The sequence below is a fragment of the Cladosporium halotolerans genome (genome assembly GCF_011745625.1).
Source record: "Cladosporium halotolerans strain TM138-S3 chromosome Unknown Sca12, whole genome shotgun sequence".
NCBI lineage: Eukaryota > Fungi > Ascomycota > Dothideomycetes > Cladosporiales > Cladosporiaceae > Cladosporium > Cladosporium halotolerans.
In genome coordinates, this window is record NW_027191463.1 from 27,874 (window position 1) to 43,171 (window position 15,298).

At 58.3% G+C, this 15,298-nt stretch overlaps 5 protein-coding genes across 5 annotated transcripts; 2 read left to right on the top strand and 3 right to left on the bottom strand.

Annotated features, from left to right (window-relative positions):
• Window positions 1-384: 384 nt before the first annotated feature.
• WHR41_03993 (uncharacterized protein) lies at window positions 385-2,630 on the bottom strand (the record flags this gene model as incomplete). The annotated part of the gene is made up of 3 exons (XM_069372599.1): window positions 2,361-2,630; window positions 2,149-2,256; window positions 385-2,063 (listed from the first exon to the last, which is right to left on the bottom strand). The coding sequence occupies exons 1-3, from the start codon at window positions 2,401-2,403 to the stop codon at window positions 385-387; spliced, it is 1,830 nt and encodes a 609-aa protein (XP_069229967.1). The 5' UTR covers window positions 2,404-2,630.
• Window positions 2,631-5,848: 3,218 nt separating this feature from the next.
• On the bottom strand, window positions 5,849-6,940 carry WHR41_03994 (uncharacterized protein; the record flags this gene model as incomplete). The annotated part of the gene is made up of 1 exon (XM_069372600.1): window positions 5,849-6,940. One exon carries the CDS (start codon window positions 6,938-6,940, stop codon window positions 5,849-5,851), a length of 1,092 nt encoding a protein of 363 aa, XP_069229969.1.
• A 1,690-nt stretch (window positions 6,941-8,630) lies between these two features.
• WHR41_03995 (uncharacterized protein) lies at window positions 8,631-9,404 on the top strand (the record flags this gene model as incomplete). The annotated part of the gene is made up of 1 exon (XM_069372601.1): window positions 8,631-9,404. One exon carries the CDS (start codon window positions 8,631-8,633, stop codon window positions 9,402-9,404), a length of 774 nt encoding a protein of 257 aa, XP_069230107.1.
• Window positions 9,405-10,265: 861 nt separating this feature from the next.
• On the top strand, window positions 10,266-11,485 carry WHR41_03996 (uncharacterized protein; the record flags this gene model as incomplete). The annotated part of the gene is made up of 4 exons (XM_069372602.1): window positions 10,266-10,573; window positions 10,630-10,763; window positions 10,851-10,969; window positions 11,034-11,485. The coding sequence occupies exons 1-4, from the start codon at window positions 10,469-10,471 to the stop codon at window positions 11,483-11,485; spliced, it is 810 nt and encodes a 269-aa protein (XP_069229971.1). The 5' UTR covers window positions 10,266-10,468.
• WHR41_03997 (uncharacterized protein) lies at window positions 11,486-15,020 on the bottom strand. The gene is made up of 6 exons (XM_069372603.1): window positions 14,554-15,020; window positions 14,300-14,464; window positions 12,911-14,235; window positions 12,373-12,849; window positions 11,990-12,298; window positions 11,486-11,917 (listed from the first exon to the last, which is right to left on the bottom strand). Exons 1-3 carry the CDS (start codon window positions 14,579-14,581, stop codon window positions 13,937-13,939), a joined length of 492 nt encoding a protein of 163 aa, XP_069229970.1. The 5' UTR covers window positions 14,582-15,020; the 3' UTR covers window positions 11,486-11,917; window positions 11,990-12,298; window positions 12,373-12,849; window positions 12,911-13,936.
• Between the last annotated feature and the right edge of the window lie 278 nt (window positions 15,021-15,298).

Here is a 15,298-nt window from a genome sequence, read left to right on the forward strand (position 1 = left end):
CTCTCTCGATGTCTGCGCTCGGATGAAGGTCTTGTGGAAAGCTAGAATGGTGATTCGGGTGCGGAACATGCGACATAGCCATCCAGCCAGGAGAATGAGAAGGGGAACCTGTGCTTGGTGATATAAAGTTTTGTTTTTTTCGGATTTTCTGCTCTTGAGATGATGTTGCCGGAATGCTTGATGTCAAAGGTGAGGCGAGAGTGCCTCGGTCGAATATGGGCAAGAGAAGTGTAATCCATGCCGGTGTATGGTGGCGAATTAAAGACGAGCGCCGACGCGGAATCAAGGGTATCATCAGAGTCCGAACATGTTGCAAGGGGTATAGAACGTGGAGCTTCGCGTCTTTCTTCGTGCATAGTAATGAGCTCATGATGCGAGGTCGGCTTACTGGAAGCCCTGGCCGTATTGTGGCATCGTGCCTGGAGCTTGCGACCAACTCTGCATACCGGATTGCGGAGCCGTGGTTGCTTGCATACCATACTGCTGAGGTGACGGGCTAGGCTGATACATGCTGCGGTTCATTTGGCCATAAGAAGGATTTGCCATAGCGTTCATCTGACCATAGCCCATGTTGCCTTGACCGGGCATCTGAGGCGGTAGCATTTGATTTGCCTGCTGCTGCTGTTGTCCGTACTGCGACATGGGATGCGATTGCGACAACGGTGAAGGCTGAGGCAAGGATGGCTGCCACATCTGGTTTGAAGGGTAACCGCCACCATATGAGGGGGTCTGGCGATGCTGTTGACCAGGACCCATGTTCATCGACGGCGAGCCTTGGTGCATCGGTCCTGACGGCATGGAACGCTGCATGGCCGAGACCGGCGAAGGCATCGGGTTCTGCGGGTTGGGAAAGCCAGAATAAGACTGAGGCATCATTTGAGAGCCAGGCTGCGACATGGCGTCATGCTGTGGCAGACGGGGCTGTCCACTACCTGCGGCCGCCTGAGGCGACTGCAAGTGCTGCGGCGCGACAGTGTTGATGTCGGCCTCAGCTTGAGTCGCTTGAGGCGACGGCTGTTCATGTGGACGCTTCCAGTAGTTATCCAAGTACTGCGAACGGTGCTGGCGCTGAGCACCTAGCTGCTTGTTGTACTCAGCTGCATGAGAGGCTTGAGTCAAAATCTCGTTCGCACTGCTGGATTGAGTGCGGTCTTGGTAGGGCGGACCTGCAATTTCCTGTCTCGGTCGGATGACGTTTCCGTAACTGCCCGGGCGCAAATCTTCGCTGGGCAAGTGAATCATTGGTAAGGGCGCAAGAGTTGCAGGGTGCAAGCCTGGTGGGTGCCCGTCAAGACCGTTCGTGTTGTAAATGATCTCGCCCTGAGGCAAAGACGTCAAGGTGTTGCTGCTCGCTTCTGCAGCTGCAGCCTCCCTGGCTTTCGCTGCGCCGGGCCGCTTCTCTCCAGCGGCGTCCTCTTCGGTGAAACCCTGCTTACGAGCTTTCGCCTCCCAGTAATCGTCCCTTACGCGTCGCCCGTTTTCGATCAGCCTTGCACCAAATTGGCGGAACATAGACCGGGCGGTGACAATAGCAATTTGTCGCGACCTGTAGGAATAGGGAAGAATTTCCTGCGCGATGAGATTGTCCTTCTCAGTTTGGTTGGCGATGATCTTGAAGAGCGATCTGTTCTTGTTGAAGAGCAGGTAAGAATCCCTGTAGCCAAGAACGCGGGCGCATTCGGTAGCTAGCATGAAAAGTTTCTCGCCCCTGTTAGGAACTTGAAATGTTCGACATCTGTACTTTCGGCCGTCCAGAGGGTAGCCATCCTTGGAAACTTTGGTTTCGCCATCTGGATCGGTTTCTCTTGGGATATACTCGTCGCCTTCGGAATTGAGTTGATCCGTCGTGTGGTCGCGTACAGTCGGCAACGCCTTGACAACGGGAGCTTTCGAAGCAGAGCCAGGAGTCGACCTGTGCGGCGACGTCTGGCTGGGTGATGATTTTGGCAGAGATTCAGGTTTGATCTGCGGCGTTTGCATCGGTTGCGCAAGTGAGAGCGACATGGTTCGTGACGGGGTGGCGTCGGCCGTAGCTCTTGTTCTTTTGTTGGATTTGTTGTCGTCTGAACGTGATGTTAGTACGTGTAGGTGTGTTATGTCGCGATGCGACTGCGCTTTGTCGCTGTATGACCGCGCGATAAGACGTACCGCCTTGTCCTTCGATACCGACAGCACCGGCGTACTCGTCTGGCGATCTGGTTCGTTTCGTGCCGCGCGGGCTAGGTTGCGATAGCAGGTTGGGAGCGATCGTGGAGGCTAAACAGAAGAGCGGGTCAGCGAGAGAAGCAGTCGACGGCGACGCGACCGCAGGACAGCACGGCGGGCAGCGTCGCATTGCGCGGGCGGGCAGCAGGACGTACCGGAAGCGTTCAGTGCTGCTGGATTGATTGTACCAGACTCCATTGCACGTGTAGATGGTTGCAGGCAAGGCTACCAGCATCCCATCCCGTCGCGCCTTTACCGGGTTGCTCGACGTCGCACAGTCGACTTCGGTATCCGTCCTTGTGCGCTGAATCACGCGCCAGTGGCGCTGGACTCGACCCGCCGCCGTGGCCGCGAGGGCGAGAGGCGCTGGCGGTGCGCGCGCAGACGGGCGCAGGACGAGGCCTGGGAGCGTGGGCGGGCGTGCGAGCTGGGCAGCCGGCGGGCAGGCAAGGCGGCACGCGCGCGGCGGTGTCGGGACGTGAGCACGGCGTGGGCCAGGCGAGGCGGCGGTCGCGGGCGCGGTGGGCGCTGTCGCAGTCGCTGCTGTCGCGGGCGCTGCGATCGTGCGTGGTGCAGGGAGCGGGCGCGGAAGAGGCCGGGATGGGTCGCGATGCGCAAGCAAGGTGGTGTGCGGTCGGCGAAGTCGAGGTGATGGACTGGAAAGCGCGCGCGGGCGGGAGCTCCCACAATGACGAAGGCTGTTGCGCCGCGGTGCTTTGCTCAAGGCTCAGGCGCTCCGGCGGCCTGCCCCCGCTGCCTGCGAGCGATCGCCGTCTGACCCTGCGCGCCACCAGCAGACGCAGCCTTGCAGCCTCGGAGCCCCGTCCTCACACGCTGCGCGAGCGCTGCGTGCAGTGCGTGCGCGTCGGCTCTGGACGCGGCCGTGCGTGCGTGCCTGAGGGCCTGGCGACGGCGACGGCGCCGGTGCGAGCGGTGAAAAGGGCTGCGCGACGCTTGGCCACCACGAGTTACACACGCTGGTCTGGCGGACGTAAGGGAGCCCGCGGCCTGCTGTCTCGCCCGGCGCGCTGCAAGGAGGCCGTCTCAGGGCGTGCGTAGATGCGGAGCAGTCGTCCTCTGATCCTCGAGCCCGTCCTCCAGGGCGCAGGTGTGCGCGGTGCCGGCGAGACGGGTATCTGGGTTGGCGCTTCCCTGGCCTCGCGCGTGCGCAGCCAGGATCAGGATGGGTATAAGCTCTCGGCCGACTGCGGTCTGCCTGTCGCGGGAGGCAGAAAATGGGCTCACTCCGTTGCGGCGCGCCCTTCCCGTCTGGAGTCGACCACTGTTTGCAAAAGGCTTGCTGGGTAGATCCGGGTGTGGGCACTAGACGGCAGCGAATGGGCGGGGTGCACGTACGCAGCGATGAGGGTGCAGGATCGGAGGGTGCTGGTCCCTCTCTCCAAACGCCTCTCGCCGTCCTATATACGCGCGCGCGAGAGGCAAGGCTATCTGGCATTATCCGACGCGACTGACCCTGCCCGTCCTGGCACCGAAGGACCACTCACAGTTCGAAGGTCGAGCTCACAGGCGTCTTAAGCATGTCTCACATATGCATGACTCCCCATAAAGCTTGCTATATTACTGTAAGACGTGACGACGATCCAGCGCGTAGACATGTAGACGTCCGCGCGCGCGCCTTCTTCCCAGTCGCAGATCCGCCGGCTTGACGTCTTGCCATCGACGTAGGGTCATCTGGCCGCGAAACCCTCTCTGCGCCTAAGACGCCATCGCCGTCGACGCTATCTTCCACGCCCTCCCGAAAAGCCCTCTCAATCTCCCCATCCTCTCGCTGCTAGGCTCGGAAGAATTCTAGTGGCGCAGTTATCGAAAGACTCTGCATGCGCCCGCCGGGCTGTCATTGGCCTCGACTCCATCGCCTTTATCCCTCGCTTGGAAAACGCATCACCGCGACGCAAACATTCCGCAAACAGCGGGCAGTCCAGCGCGAGCTGCGATCGGTAAAGTACCTCACTACCTTGACCTACGCCTCGCAATCGCAAAAACCCTGCTTCCAAGGTTCCTAATCGCCGGGGCGCGCGGCAGGCCGTCGTCGCGGTGGCCTCTGTCGGCTACGGAGCAGCCACGCCCACGCCCGCCGCGGCCTCATGCAGGCAGCCGCGCGCGCAAAAGCTCACAAGCTCAGCGCAGAGGCGACCGGGGCTCCACGCGGTCGCGAAAGGTCATACGGCCTGCCTGCCATCGCCCAGGCAGTCACAGTAACGTCGCCGCCCGCGCCGCGAGTCAGTCGCGCTGCTACCTTCGTGTCCGCTCGTCATCGACTCTTGCGACTGCGCGCCGTCTGGTTGGTCGTGGGCGCGCTGCAGGGCCAAATATAATATCGTCCCCTCACGCCTGCTACTCAAGCTTGTCTCGCAGCCTACGCCCGAACTAGCGATTCCGCTAGCGATCCTCGCCCGGCCGCGACCAACTCGCGACCGATGATGCGCGCTGCGTCGCTCCGCCTCGTCTCGTCTCGTCTCGCCTCAGCTCGTCCTTCGTTCGGTCGGCTTGCCGGCCGCCGCCTGCTTCTGCTGCGCATCCGAGAGCCCAGCCAAGCCTCTTCCGCTCCGTCGCAGCGACCCAAGATGTCCACCTACCGTTTTAGCAGCTGCCTCTCGCCCCGGCACCTGCCTTATCGCCCGCCCGCCCGCCCGCCGATCAGCGATCGCAGCCGACACTACGACTCCAGCCGGGCGATGACTCCGGGCCTGTCCAGGGCCCAGTCTCAAATAGCACGTAACCTACTTCCAAAAGTACGAAGCCCGCGTCTCCATCAACGCCCGACCCGGACACGCGCGCGCGCGAACCCAGCCCGCCAAGCGCTCGCCGCCTCAGCACGCGATCACACGACGTCTCGCGCCCTTGCCCTGCTCCCCGAACCTCAGTCGCGAGAGCCGCGTGCAGCGCGCGGCGCGGGCGAATCAGGGCACCGGCAAGCGCTCGATCTCGTCCCCGAGTGGGCGACGGCGAGGCGGGCGCGCGCTGCAAAGCGTAATCGTGGCGTTCTTGCGGTCTGCGATGCGGATTTGTGGGCGGCGGGGCAAGCGAGGTTTGTTTTTCCTGCGTTGCCGGCTGGATGCGCTGATGACTGAGCTGTGGGCGCCGGTAGTTATTGCTCGTGCCGTGCTGGAGATGTGAGGTAAGTTAGGTGGGCAGGTAGCGTTCTGTCCATCTCTGAGAGCACCTTGTGGGCAGTAGTGCGTGGCTTCGAGGTTTCTGTCTGCCCGTGGCTGGTGCTCTGGATCTGATACGCTCAGTTCCGTCGCGCTCGCCTCGTGATAGGGCATGTCTGGTACTCTTATGCAGATTAGAGTTCTGCTGAACCAGAAAGTAGGTGAAGTCACTAGACTTCTTCTTCAGCAGGGACTGGGATTGTAGATGTGACAGTGGCTGCTTAGGCGCATGGTGCTGACGGTGATTCTCGGTTCAATGGGGGCTGTGAGGCGAGGCGAGGTAAACAGAGCACGATCATGCAAATCTCATTCGCTGCAATTTTCCGTCAGGTTATCATTATGTACATGTGGGACGTGATGCGAAAGACATCAAAGCATGCGAAAGACGAACCCGAACTCCGAAGGACGCGATATCCCAGCGCCACATCAGCGGACTTGCCGGTTGCCGTCGCGAGCCTGCATGGGGGAACTCACGCTACCATGTTTTCACCCAAGAGCACCTCACTAACAAACCTCATCTCCCAGCCACGCCCCGCCGCATCGCCGTCCCTCTGGGCGCGAAGTTCGTCAACGTCCAAAGCTAAAGTGGTAAGCCATTTTGCCGCCTTAGCCGTGTTCTCATCTTGCTGGTCGCGTACTGCTACGCCGTTGAGACGCACCGGCAGACTTGGCTCATGCAGCAGAGCGAGTTTGCCATCAGCGGTACGCGTGGTTTTGGGCGGAAGCGCGCGCATGCGAAGCAGTGTCGTGAGCAAGCGAGCGAAATGTGGACCTTGTGGCCATAACGTCGAAGGAGCAGGCGCCGATGAAGGGTATCCAGGCGGCCGTGACTGGGGATGTATGTTTGGGTCGGCCGCTGCAGCGCCTTCGGGGAACGAAGGATCCAGCGCCTGGTAGAATGCTGTTATGCGCTCGACACAGTTCAACAGAATTATGGCGGAGATAAACGTGGCGAATGCTGAGACCTGCTGCCGTTGGAGAAGGCGGCGCTCCAGCTCGTTCATCACCGCCTTGCTCAGGCGGTGACAAGTTGTTTCCGTGGCCGCCAGCAGCTGGGCGCGGATAGTCCTGTAGCCCGACGACCCTTGGCCCAGAGAGAACGACGACTGCTGAGCGTCATCTAACCAAGTAACGACTTGTGAATCTTGACTTGCCAAAGTTTGAGCGTTATATCGTAGCTCCAAGGTTTCAGGCTGCGTCGATACAAGGAAGCTTGTCTCAACCCAAAGCTCAATCACGTTCTTGAGAAGCACACTTGGCGAGATGTGATTCGTGCGCGTCTCTGTCTTGTGGCTCGAAGAATTTTCTTGCAGTTTCTCATCCTCCAATAACGAAATTGCCTCGCGTAGTGTTGCTTGTACGAACGCGCTGCCTTCGGTTTTGATGCACTCGTCGATGATTTCAGGATTTGCACAGTAGTTCGAGATCTTTTGTGATACCATTCCATCGTCCAGCGTAATTGCTTGAGTTTCATCGCTCGTTTGAGGCGCCGTAGTCGGGTGAACTGCTTGTTCAAATCCTTGTCCATTTGACCCAAAGGGCCTCTTGGTGCTTAGCGTCATGGCAATCGCGGAATCTGGAACTAACTTGACTTCCAACCTGCCAGGCAAAGCTGCATATCCCATGGGGTGTACGACATCAGACACTTCCGCCACCGCCTGCGATTGGAAGTATGACGTTGCATACAACGTAAATTCTTCGGCGAGCTTAGTTCTGAAGCATGTGCCTTTCCAAAGCCGCGCAGAGTCAACTTTCTTGCAGCTATCACATGGTGTGCCCTCAGAGCAAGGTTTCTTTAGCATGCGACATCGCATGCAAGCGCCACGTTTCCGGATACTCTGAACTTCCTTCCGCCTAATGTCTGTGAAGCGGGCTCGGGCATTGGTCTTGTCGGTCCGCTGAAGAAGACCGAAGCCTGGATTTGGTTCATTCGACGGTGGGTCTTGTTGAGTGACAAATTCCTGCGGCGCTTCTGCCCAACTCGAAAGATCTGCGTGAGATTGCGTCGTTGATTCTTCGTGGGATGGCGGCCCTTGATTTCCCGCAGCGATAACAGGTTGGCCAGCCAGTTGCGGATCGATCGATGGGTCATTTTCATGATACGGTGCTTGCTCCAATTGTTGGCTAGCAGCCGTCGCCGTCTGCACAAGCGGCATAGGGATAGCAGCAGTAGTGAAGGCTGCATTTTCAGCACCGACCTGCGCTTGCGCATGAGGCTCATAGGTCGAGTACATGGGCATGTTATTCGATTCATTCATTCCTGGAGTATTAGCAACACCTGGATTTTGGCGTTGCAAAGCCGCCAATAGCGCCTGCTCAACAAGGGATCTGTCAGACTGCCCAAACGCGGCAGCATCTTGATGTTCCCCTACGTAGTCATCTCTCCGCACGGAATAATCCAAGTGCCGGCGAGAGACCTCAGCAAGTGTATCAAGTGCTGATTGTTGCCGTTGCATCAGCGTATGAGGTGGCAAGTTCGCCGGTGGTGCGGGTTGCATGCTTCCTTGCATGTGATGCGGTATTGGCTGTCTTCGGTCGATGGGATCATCCGAGAACGTCTGTTGCGCCAATCCAGGATGAACATTCGATGTCATCTGCGGTTGTGAATATGCCGAAGCCCGCGCGCTGGTCTGATTTCCTATTGCCTGCTTCTTCGCTTTCGCTGGTGCACTAGAGGTATTTTGCATCTGCATGAAAGCATGATTGCGATCTTGTTGGGTCATGCCTGGGCAGCGCTTCCAAAGATGACCCAACATACCATCGATGCGGCCTTTGGCAAACTTGTTACTCTCTAGATCAGCATATACCTACCTGTTTCAAATAGATTTGGTATGGCCTACATGTTCGCCGCATTTCTTACAGGTGTGCTGGTAGCGGTTGCTTGAATCTTCCAGCTTCTGCCCGCGGTGGAAGAACTCTCCCACCACAACGTTCGGGCGACGGCCCATGATGGCGCCGCCTCCCTCCGTCGACGGGTGCTCCTGTCGTCGTAGGTGAGAATGTCTTAATGCGCTTCGCGCAATGTGATAGGTGCGCGTCCGTTCTGCCGGCAGTAAGTGAAAAGCGGTGTCGTTGGAATCAGCCTGAGCGGGCGCCCTGGGCCAAAAGCCGAGCTACGGAGGACGGAACGTTTCAACTTCTCAGAACGTCATGCTGTAGCCGATGGCACTTAAGGCATCAGCAACGCGTATCTCCCAATTGTCGCAAGATAACTTGGTTAACTAGGGTGCCAGACTCCGACTCCTCACCAAAATGTCTTTCTCCTCCACGCCCGTATACATAAACTCCCCAGCAACACAACCAACCTCAGCATTCTACACATCAACACCCCCTCCGCCCCCACCCAAACCCTCAGGCTCATCAACACCCACACGTGGGCCTCCCTTGCCTCCACCGCCGCCCGGACAACAACAATACGAAGTCTCCGAGCTCGACGGCAACTCGAGCTACGCAGCCCAAACCCGAGGCCCACCACAACCCTCAATCCCACCCATCGACCCCAACTGGCTCCCCCAAAGCCTGAAAGAGAAGAACACCGCAGACCTGCACGACCTGCTCCAGAACCCCGACCTCCAAGCCGCCCTCCTCAACGACCCGAGCACCACCCACCCCGCCGTCCCCGCCTCCCAACAGCCCCTCCAGCCCCTCATCGAAACCAACATCGCCCTCGCCGACTCCCTCCTCCAGCTCGAAGCGCGCCTGTCCCGCCAGCGCGAGCAGACGCAATCCCGGCTATTGGCGCTGCGCGCGCTGGAGCAGCAACATCGGTCAAAGCTCGCGGAGACGGAGGACGCGCTGCAGTCGTTCAGCCCCATGGCGCTGTACCAGCGGCTGAGCGCGAGCGTGCAGGAGCAGGAGCAATTGGTGCGTGGGCTGGAGGAGAGTTGGCTTGACGAGGGCGGGGTGGCGTCGGATCGGGAGATTGGGGAGTTTGTGAGGAGGGTTAAGGAGGATAGGAAGACGGGGTTCTTGAGGGCGGAGAGGAAGAGGAGGTGGGATGAGGGGAGGGTGGGAGGTTGGAGGTGAGCAGAGGGGTTCAGTTGAGATGATGGTTTGAGGGAGCCATGTGGACTTGCCATTGTTGGCCAGATGGGAATCTGCGTCGAAAGAAAAACTACTATCTGCAAAATGCCTAATTTGCCAATGAATCGCAATGCTGGCACTATACGAAGAGCGAGCAAACACTCGACGCGAGCTCCAACGGTACCGGGATGGATTGAAGACATTTCCGGACTCTGATCCAGTCAAAGGCATAGGCCTTGGGAGCGTTGGAGCGGGTGCAAGTTGCGGCTCCCTTCAAGCGACCTAGGGTCTAGGAAGCCCAGCACTGTACATCCGCATCTTGAAAGATGGTAGTCACAGGAATAAGTGGTGGGTAGGACTGTTGCGGGCCGAGCAGTCGGCTGGTGTGAATGGGTTCTCTAGGTCAAGTCGGAGGTATCTCCAACGGACGCTTGTTGAGGTCAAACGGATCAATGCGTCTGGTCCATTGAGAGCTCAAGGGCCATAGGCGGAAGTTGTGACAACAGTTGAAGCTTTTCAGCCTCAAGGTAGAAACTATTGAAGCTGTCTAATCTCATGCAGGCGTGCTCTCGTAAAAGTGTGTCTCATATTGACGATCTAGTGGCAGTGACGTTCCGAGGATAGAGGGAATGAGAAGGTACTAGCATGTACAATAGACGCTGGAAGACTATGGTCCCGAATCGTTTGGTTGCAATACTGATTTCACGACATGTTCGTAGTTCTGTAAAAACTCGGATCACAGTGGTCCGCTCGTCCGAACATAGGTAGCATGAGAAACAGTGAATGATAGAGCGAAAGATGTAGAAGGTCGGGGTTGCAAGAGCAAGGGTTCAGCGCCAGCGCGGGAAATCTGCAACCACTCTCTCCCCAAAGCCCACTCTCCAACGTCGGGCGACGCGCGCAGCGCGCTGCTCCCCATTTTGTCGCGTTAAATCCAGCATCACGTGTTCGCCGCCCTCTCTGCCCATTGAATCCGTTTGCCACGCCATCTTTGCCGTCGCTTGTGAGGACGCCTGCGACGACAAAAGCACACTTGCTCTGAGAGAAAGCTCACATCATACGCCACCATGCCGCCCCGGAAGAGCACCGCCTCCAACCCTCCGGACGACGGCGCCGAGCCCACGCCCGCGCCTGCGAAAGCGCACAAGGAGAAAGATGGTCTTGGGGTTGAGGTGTGTTTGCGGTCCTTTGTGATTTGCGATGATTCTAAGACTGACCGCCGCGACAGGACCTCACGCTGCCGAAATCGATGATCGCCCGCCTGGCGAAAGGCGTCTTGCCGGCCAACACGCAGATCCAGAAGGATGCGCTGCTGGCGATGCACAAGAGCGCCACGGTGTTCGTGAGCTATATTGCTTCGAAGTACGTTTGATTCTAGCATCCTTGCGGACTAAGGTTGAGATGTCCCGCCGCTCTCGATCTCGAGACTAACTTCTTCTTCGCCGACAGCTCAAATGACCTCGCCCGCATGGGAGGCAAGAAAACCATCTCCCCCCAGGACGTCATGTCCGCGCTCAAAGACGCCGAGCTCGAGGGCTTCCTCCCCCGGCTCGAGGCGGAACTGAAGAGTAAAACGCCTCCCTGACCCTTCCCCCCTACAAAAGGGACCGAGCTAACAAATGCTTCTAACAGAATACAACGACACACAATGCGACAAGCGCAACAGCTACCGCCACCGCGTGAAGGCGGAGAAAGCGGCCGCTGCTGGCGGCGCGGCGGGCGAGGCGCTCGATGCGACTGATGCCTCGCTGCTCGCAGCACAGCTGAATGGTGTTGCGGACGGGCAGGAGGGCGCTGAGGGCGAGGGTGGTGAGCGGCCGGCGAAGAAGTTCAAGGGCGAGGGTGGGACGGTTGTCATTACGCCGGGCGAGCCGGTGGATGATGCTGATGTTGAGGAGATGGAGGAGGAGGATGGGGATGAGGGTGAGGATGGCGAAGACGAGGAGGAGGGCGATGATGATGAAGGGGAGGAGGACGACGAGGATGGTGCTGATGAGGCGATGGAAGGTGTGGAGGGTGGCGAGATGGATGGGCGAGGGGGAATGAGGGATGAGGCGCTAGATGATGGGAATGAGAGTGACTAGTTGAGAGGGACTTCTTGGGCGTTTATTCTTACTTGTTTTCTGCATAGCGATGGTATTTATGGGCCTTGGCATGGTCCCGCAACTCGTTCGTCTCGATTTCCAACGGATTCAGTACCTCCGTGAAGGCCAGCTCTCTCCGGCCCACAAGCATCATTATCCCTGAGAGTGTCGGGAGAGGGAGACCACGAAGCAAACAAAGCGATTCGGCAAGTCTGTAACGATTGTACTTGCCATCTGGATTTATCTAACGCGCTCGATTTCCGTCCCGACTGTCTCGGAACAGGCTCATCATTGCAGCGACCCGACTCACCGACATATTTCCCTTGAGGGGATCTTGAGCGTAGTGCGAAGAAATGCGATTGCCAAGTCACACACCGCGCAGTAGGTGAAAGGCGACCTGAGGAGGGCCTCACCACAATCGTACATTCGCGTCTAATGTGTCTTGTTAGCATAGCCCTGCAGACAATCTGTGTGCGACTGTACTCATTGGATCGAAGTACTTACATAACACCAGCCCGTGATGTCTGTCCCCGTGCGTGACCTCTTCTAGTCAGGCGATTGATCTTACCTCGTCCGCCAGTATACACGGGACGCAGCGCCATAGCTTTATCATTTCCCGTAGACCGCTACTCATCCAAGCTGGCTCAGAATCGGGTCGTCGCCGCGGCCGTCAGGGGAGTTCCCGAGCTGTTCAAGGATCCGCTTAAGCATGCGATCTTCTTGAGCTGTATTCAAGTACCTGACTTTGTTGCAGAGCTTGCACCAGCGGGAAGCTTCCTCCGATATCACCTTTCCACAACCGCAAAGCATCCTCTAGTATCATTAGTGGGTCTTGTGTGCTCGATTGGAGAAGTTAAGAGTGCATTGCTATCAATGGCGAGACTCACCTTCTCAAACCCGGCCTTTCGTGACAAAGTGACCCTGTATTGATGCCGCGAGGCTTTAAGGTCTGCCTTCTTCGCCAGTACGCAGGGGATGCAGCGCCAGACCTCGACAAGGCAAGTATAGATGCTGCATTGACACTGAAGTTTTAAGGGTACCCTCTCCCTATTATAATGATTCTCCAAGTACTGCCTGCGACGTCGTGAGGTTCCCGCCTTCCATGGGCGCCGCCGCGTGATGTGAAGCGGATGGCAGTCGTCGCAAAGATAGAGGCGACTGTAGGTGTGAGCCACCTTAAGTGCTGTCTTAAGCTCCAGCGACCTGCTACTGTGGTATTCCTCTGTCTTCATGCCCTCAAGCCAGTATGGTTCCTCGGAATTTCGTTGCTCAATGTCATCCCAATCGTCGTCCTGGGAGTAGCTCGCGCCAGGTCGCCACTCTAAACAGTTCCAGTAACCATAATGAGTGTGGAATCGGCATTGCTGCGAAGGTCAGTCAGTCAGACCGCATTCCATCCATAGCAGCGCGGAAAACTAAACGCACGTCGCAAACCATAGCTCCACAATCCGCGCAAGGCTTCGCATCCTTGCCATGGCACGCTACATCAGCTTTCGCAGGATCACCTCGCCAATGCTCGAACAGGCCCGCACGCATAGCGATGCCGATGCCGTCGCACGACGTTTGCGCCATGAGCGTCTTCAGGGTAGCGCGATCAGCACCGATGTACAGCCAATGCTCCTTCGAGACCTCGGCGAGATGCACGAGGTCGGCGCTGTCGAGGTACCCGCAGAGTGAGAAGAGGAGGTCATAATTGGAGAGGAATTTAGTGAGAGGCGACACGACGGCAGAATCCGTAGCGGTCTCAGCCTGGTGCTGAGCTTGGCTTCGGGTCTGCGGCATGTTGGATTGTGCAGTGGTTCCAGGATGGGCTGAAGACTGCTGGTCGGCTTGCTGAGGCGTCTCGGCGGAGAGGGGTTGAAGTTTCTCGATGTGCGCGATGGTTGTTGCGTGGCGCGTGGTGGTTCGCTTGGAGAACAAAAAAGCGGTGGTTGTGAGGAGCAGTCAGTGACGCGAGGAAGGCGCGACGGTGCCTGGAAGTCACCGGAGCGCTGTGGCACGTCGTGAGCCCGCGCTCTGCAGCGAATGAATGTGTGATTGAAGAGGGAAATCTCTGAGGGGATGCGGGTGAGACGATGCAGATTTAGGTCGCGATTGAATGCAATATTCACTCTTGCATTCTAGCCCATTGTACGGCTTTGGTGAGCTGAGTTTACCTACGTGGGCGTGTCGAGGAGGGGAGCGAGGCCGCTCGCTATTGCTGATCCTGTAATGCGCGCTGAGCTGCGATGCAGCCACCCCTCCTTTCCCGGGCTGCCTCTGATTGTGTGCGCCCTGGCCGCAGGCTGAAGAGCCGCGAGGCAGATGGCATGAAGCACCGTCACTCCATCATTTCCGGGCGCAATTTCTCCTCCGTAAGCAACATTAAGAGCAGTTAATCTCCTTCGTGTCAGGAGGAAGATCGCCAATGTTCGCCTACAGAGTTGCCATTTTTCCAACGCCATCATCCCTTCAAGCTGCCGCAGCAGTAGCGCCCTGCTGCGCCTGACCCTGCTGCTGCTGCACGAGCATCTTCTGCCTGAGCACCTCCTCGATCATCCTTAGGTTGTTCGCCTTGCCATTGACCACATTCTCCAGGTCCTTGATGTTCTTGCCCAGCTCCTCAATCTTCGCCGCGTAGAAAGTCAACGCATCGTCCGTCGTCTTCTCCACGTAGAAGCCCGTGCCGATGTCAACGAGCACGTGGCTTGTGCTGGCGAGCTTGCCGGGCACGTAGAGGGAGGAGGTCAGAGGGACGAGGAGGGTTTTGTCTGGTGGTGGAGGGTTAGTGAGGTTCTCGTGCCAAGAGGTGACCTTGGGCCGGGCGGTGCGTACCCTGCACGCTGGAAGCGACGCCCTCTTTAACACTTGTGACACAGTCCTTGAACTTCTGCTGCGCAACGCGCAGGTTTTGGTAGGAGTTGGTCAAGTGCTGGACTTCTTCGTCGAATTGCTTCTTGACCTGCGAGAGCTGCTGGACGCTGAGCGCGTCCAGGTTGACTGGGAAGGAAAACAGGTATCAGCACGTGACGTGGGACATTATACTACTGCTAGATGCTACAGGAAGCAGCGACGTGTGCTGGGCTTACTCTGGTTCCCCTTGCCGGCCTCAGCCATGGTTTGCGAATTGTCGATTGTCCGATGTCACAAACGTGTGAAGTCGGCCGATCGGCCGCTTCGTTCGCTGGGCTTGGAGGGGCAGCTCGGTGCGAGAGGCTACAGCGCACATCACCGCTGCGCACGGACGGGCGAGCAATAATTTTTTGTGCGATCAGCGTGCCTACACTCGTCGCCGTACAGGGCGATGGAAGTCGGGTTTGCAGGCCCTGATTCTGCACATGACCGTCTAGGTTCCGACCGCTCGAGAGTTCGTCCTCGTGTGGGAGCAGATCAGCATCGTGCCCAGAGGGCAGGCTCCTGACTGTCAGGTATTATTCAGCCGCGCCTGCTATCGCCGGCATCGCAGGCGGTGCCAGCCATGCGCCAGACGAGCGCCAGACGAGCCCCTCCAAGGCACCGAAGTCGACAGCGAAAGTAGCCTGATCGAGGACGCCGCGGGCAGCCGGCGGCCAATGAGCGGGCGCAGCGGAGGCAGCAGGTGATTGAGTTCGTGCCGATGCGGGCGGCGGGCTTCCTTGGTGTCAAGCGCAGGGCGCAGGGCGAAGGCGTGACACGGCCGAGCGAGGTGGGCGCAGGCCTCAACCTTGCATGCGGTGTCCCACTGGGGAGCGCGCGGCGGGGCTGAGGACGAACGCCGTGTTGAGCCGCGCAGGTTGAGGGCCACCTGTGGGAGCGACGCCGGCCGTTTTCCGCGGCAGGCAGATAAGGCAACCT

Bases quoted from the DNA above. Each gene is read 5' to 3' on its own strand.
- WHR41_03997 (XM_069372603.1), bottom strand. From the start codon at position 14,581: ATGGCTGAGGCCGGCAAGGGGAACCAGA. The intron at 14,465-14,553 runs GTAAGCCCAGCA...TTTCCTTCCCAG, and splicing joins GGCCGGCAAGGGGAACCAGA to TCAACCTGGACGCGCTCAGC. The intron at 14,236-14,299 runs GTACGCACCGCC...CTCCACCACCAG, and splicing joins CGTCGCTTCCAGCGTGCAGG to ACAAAACCCTCCTCGTCCCT.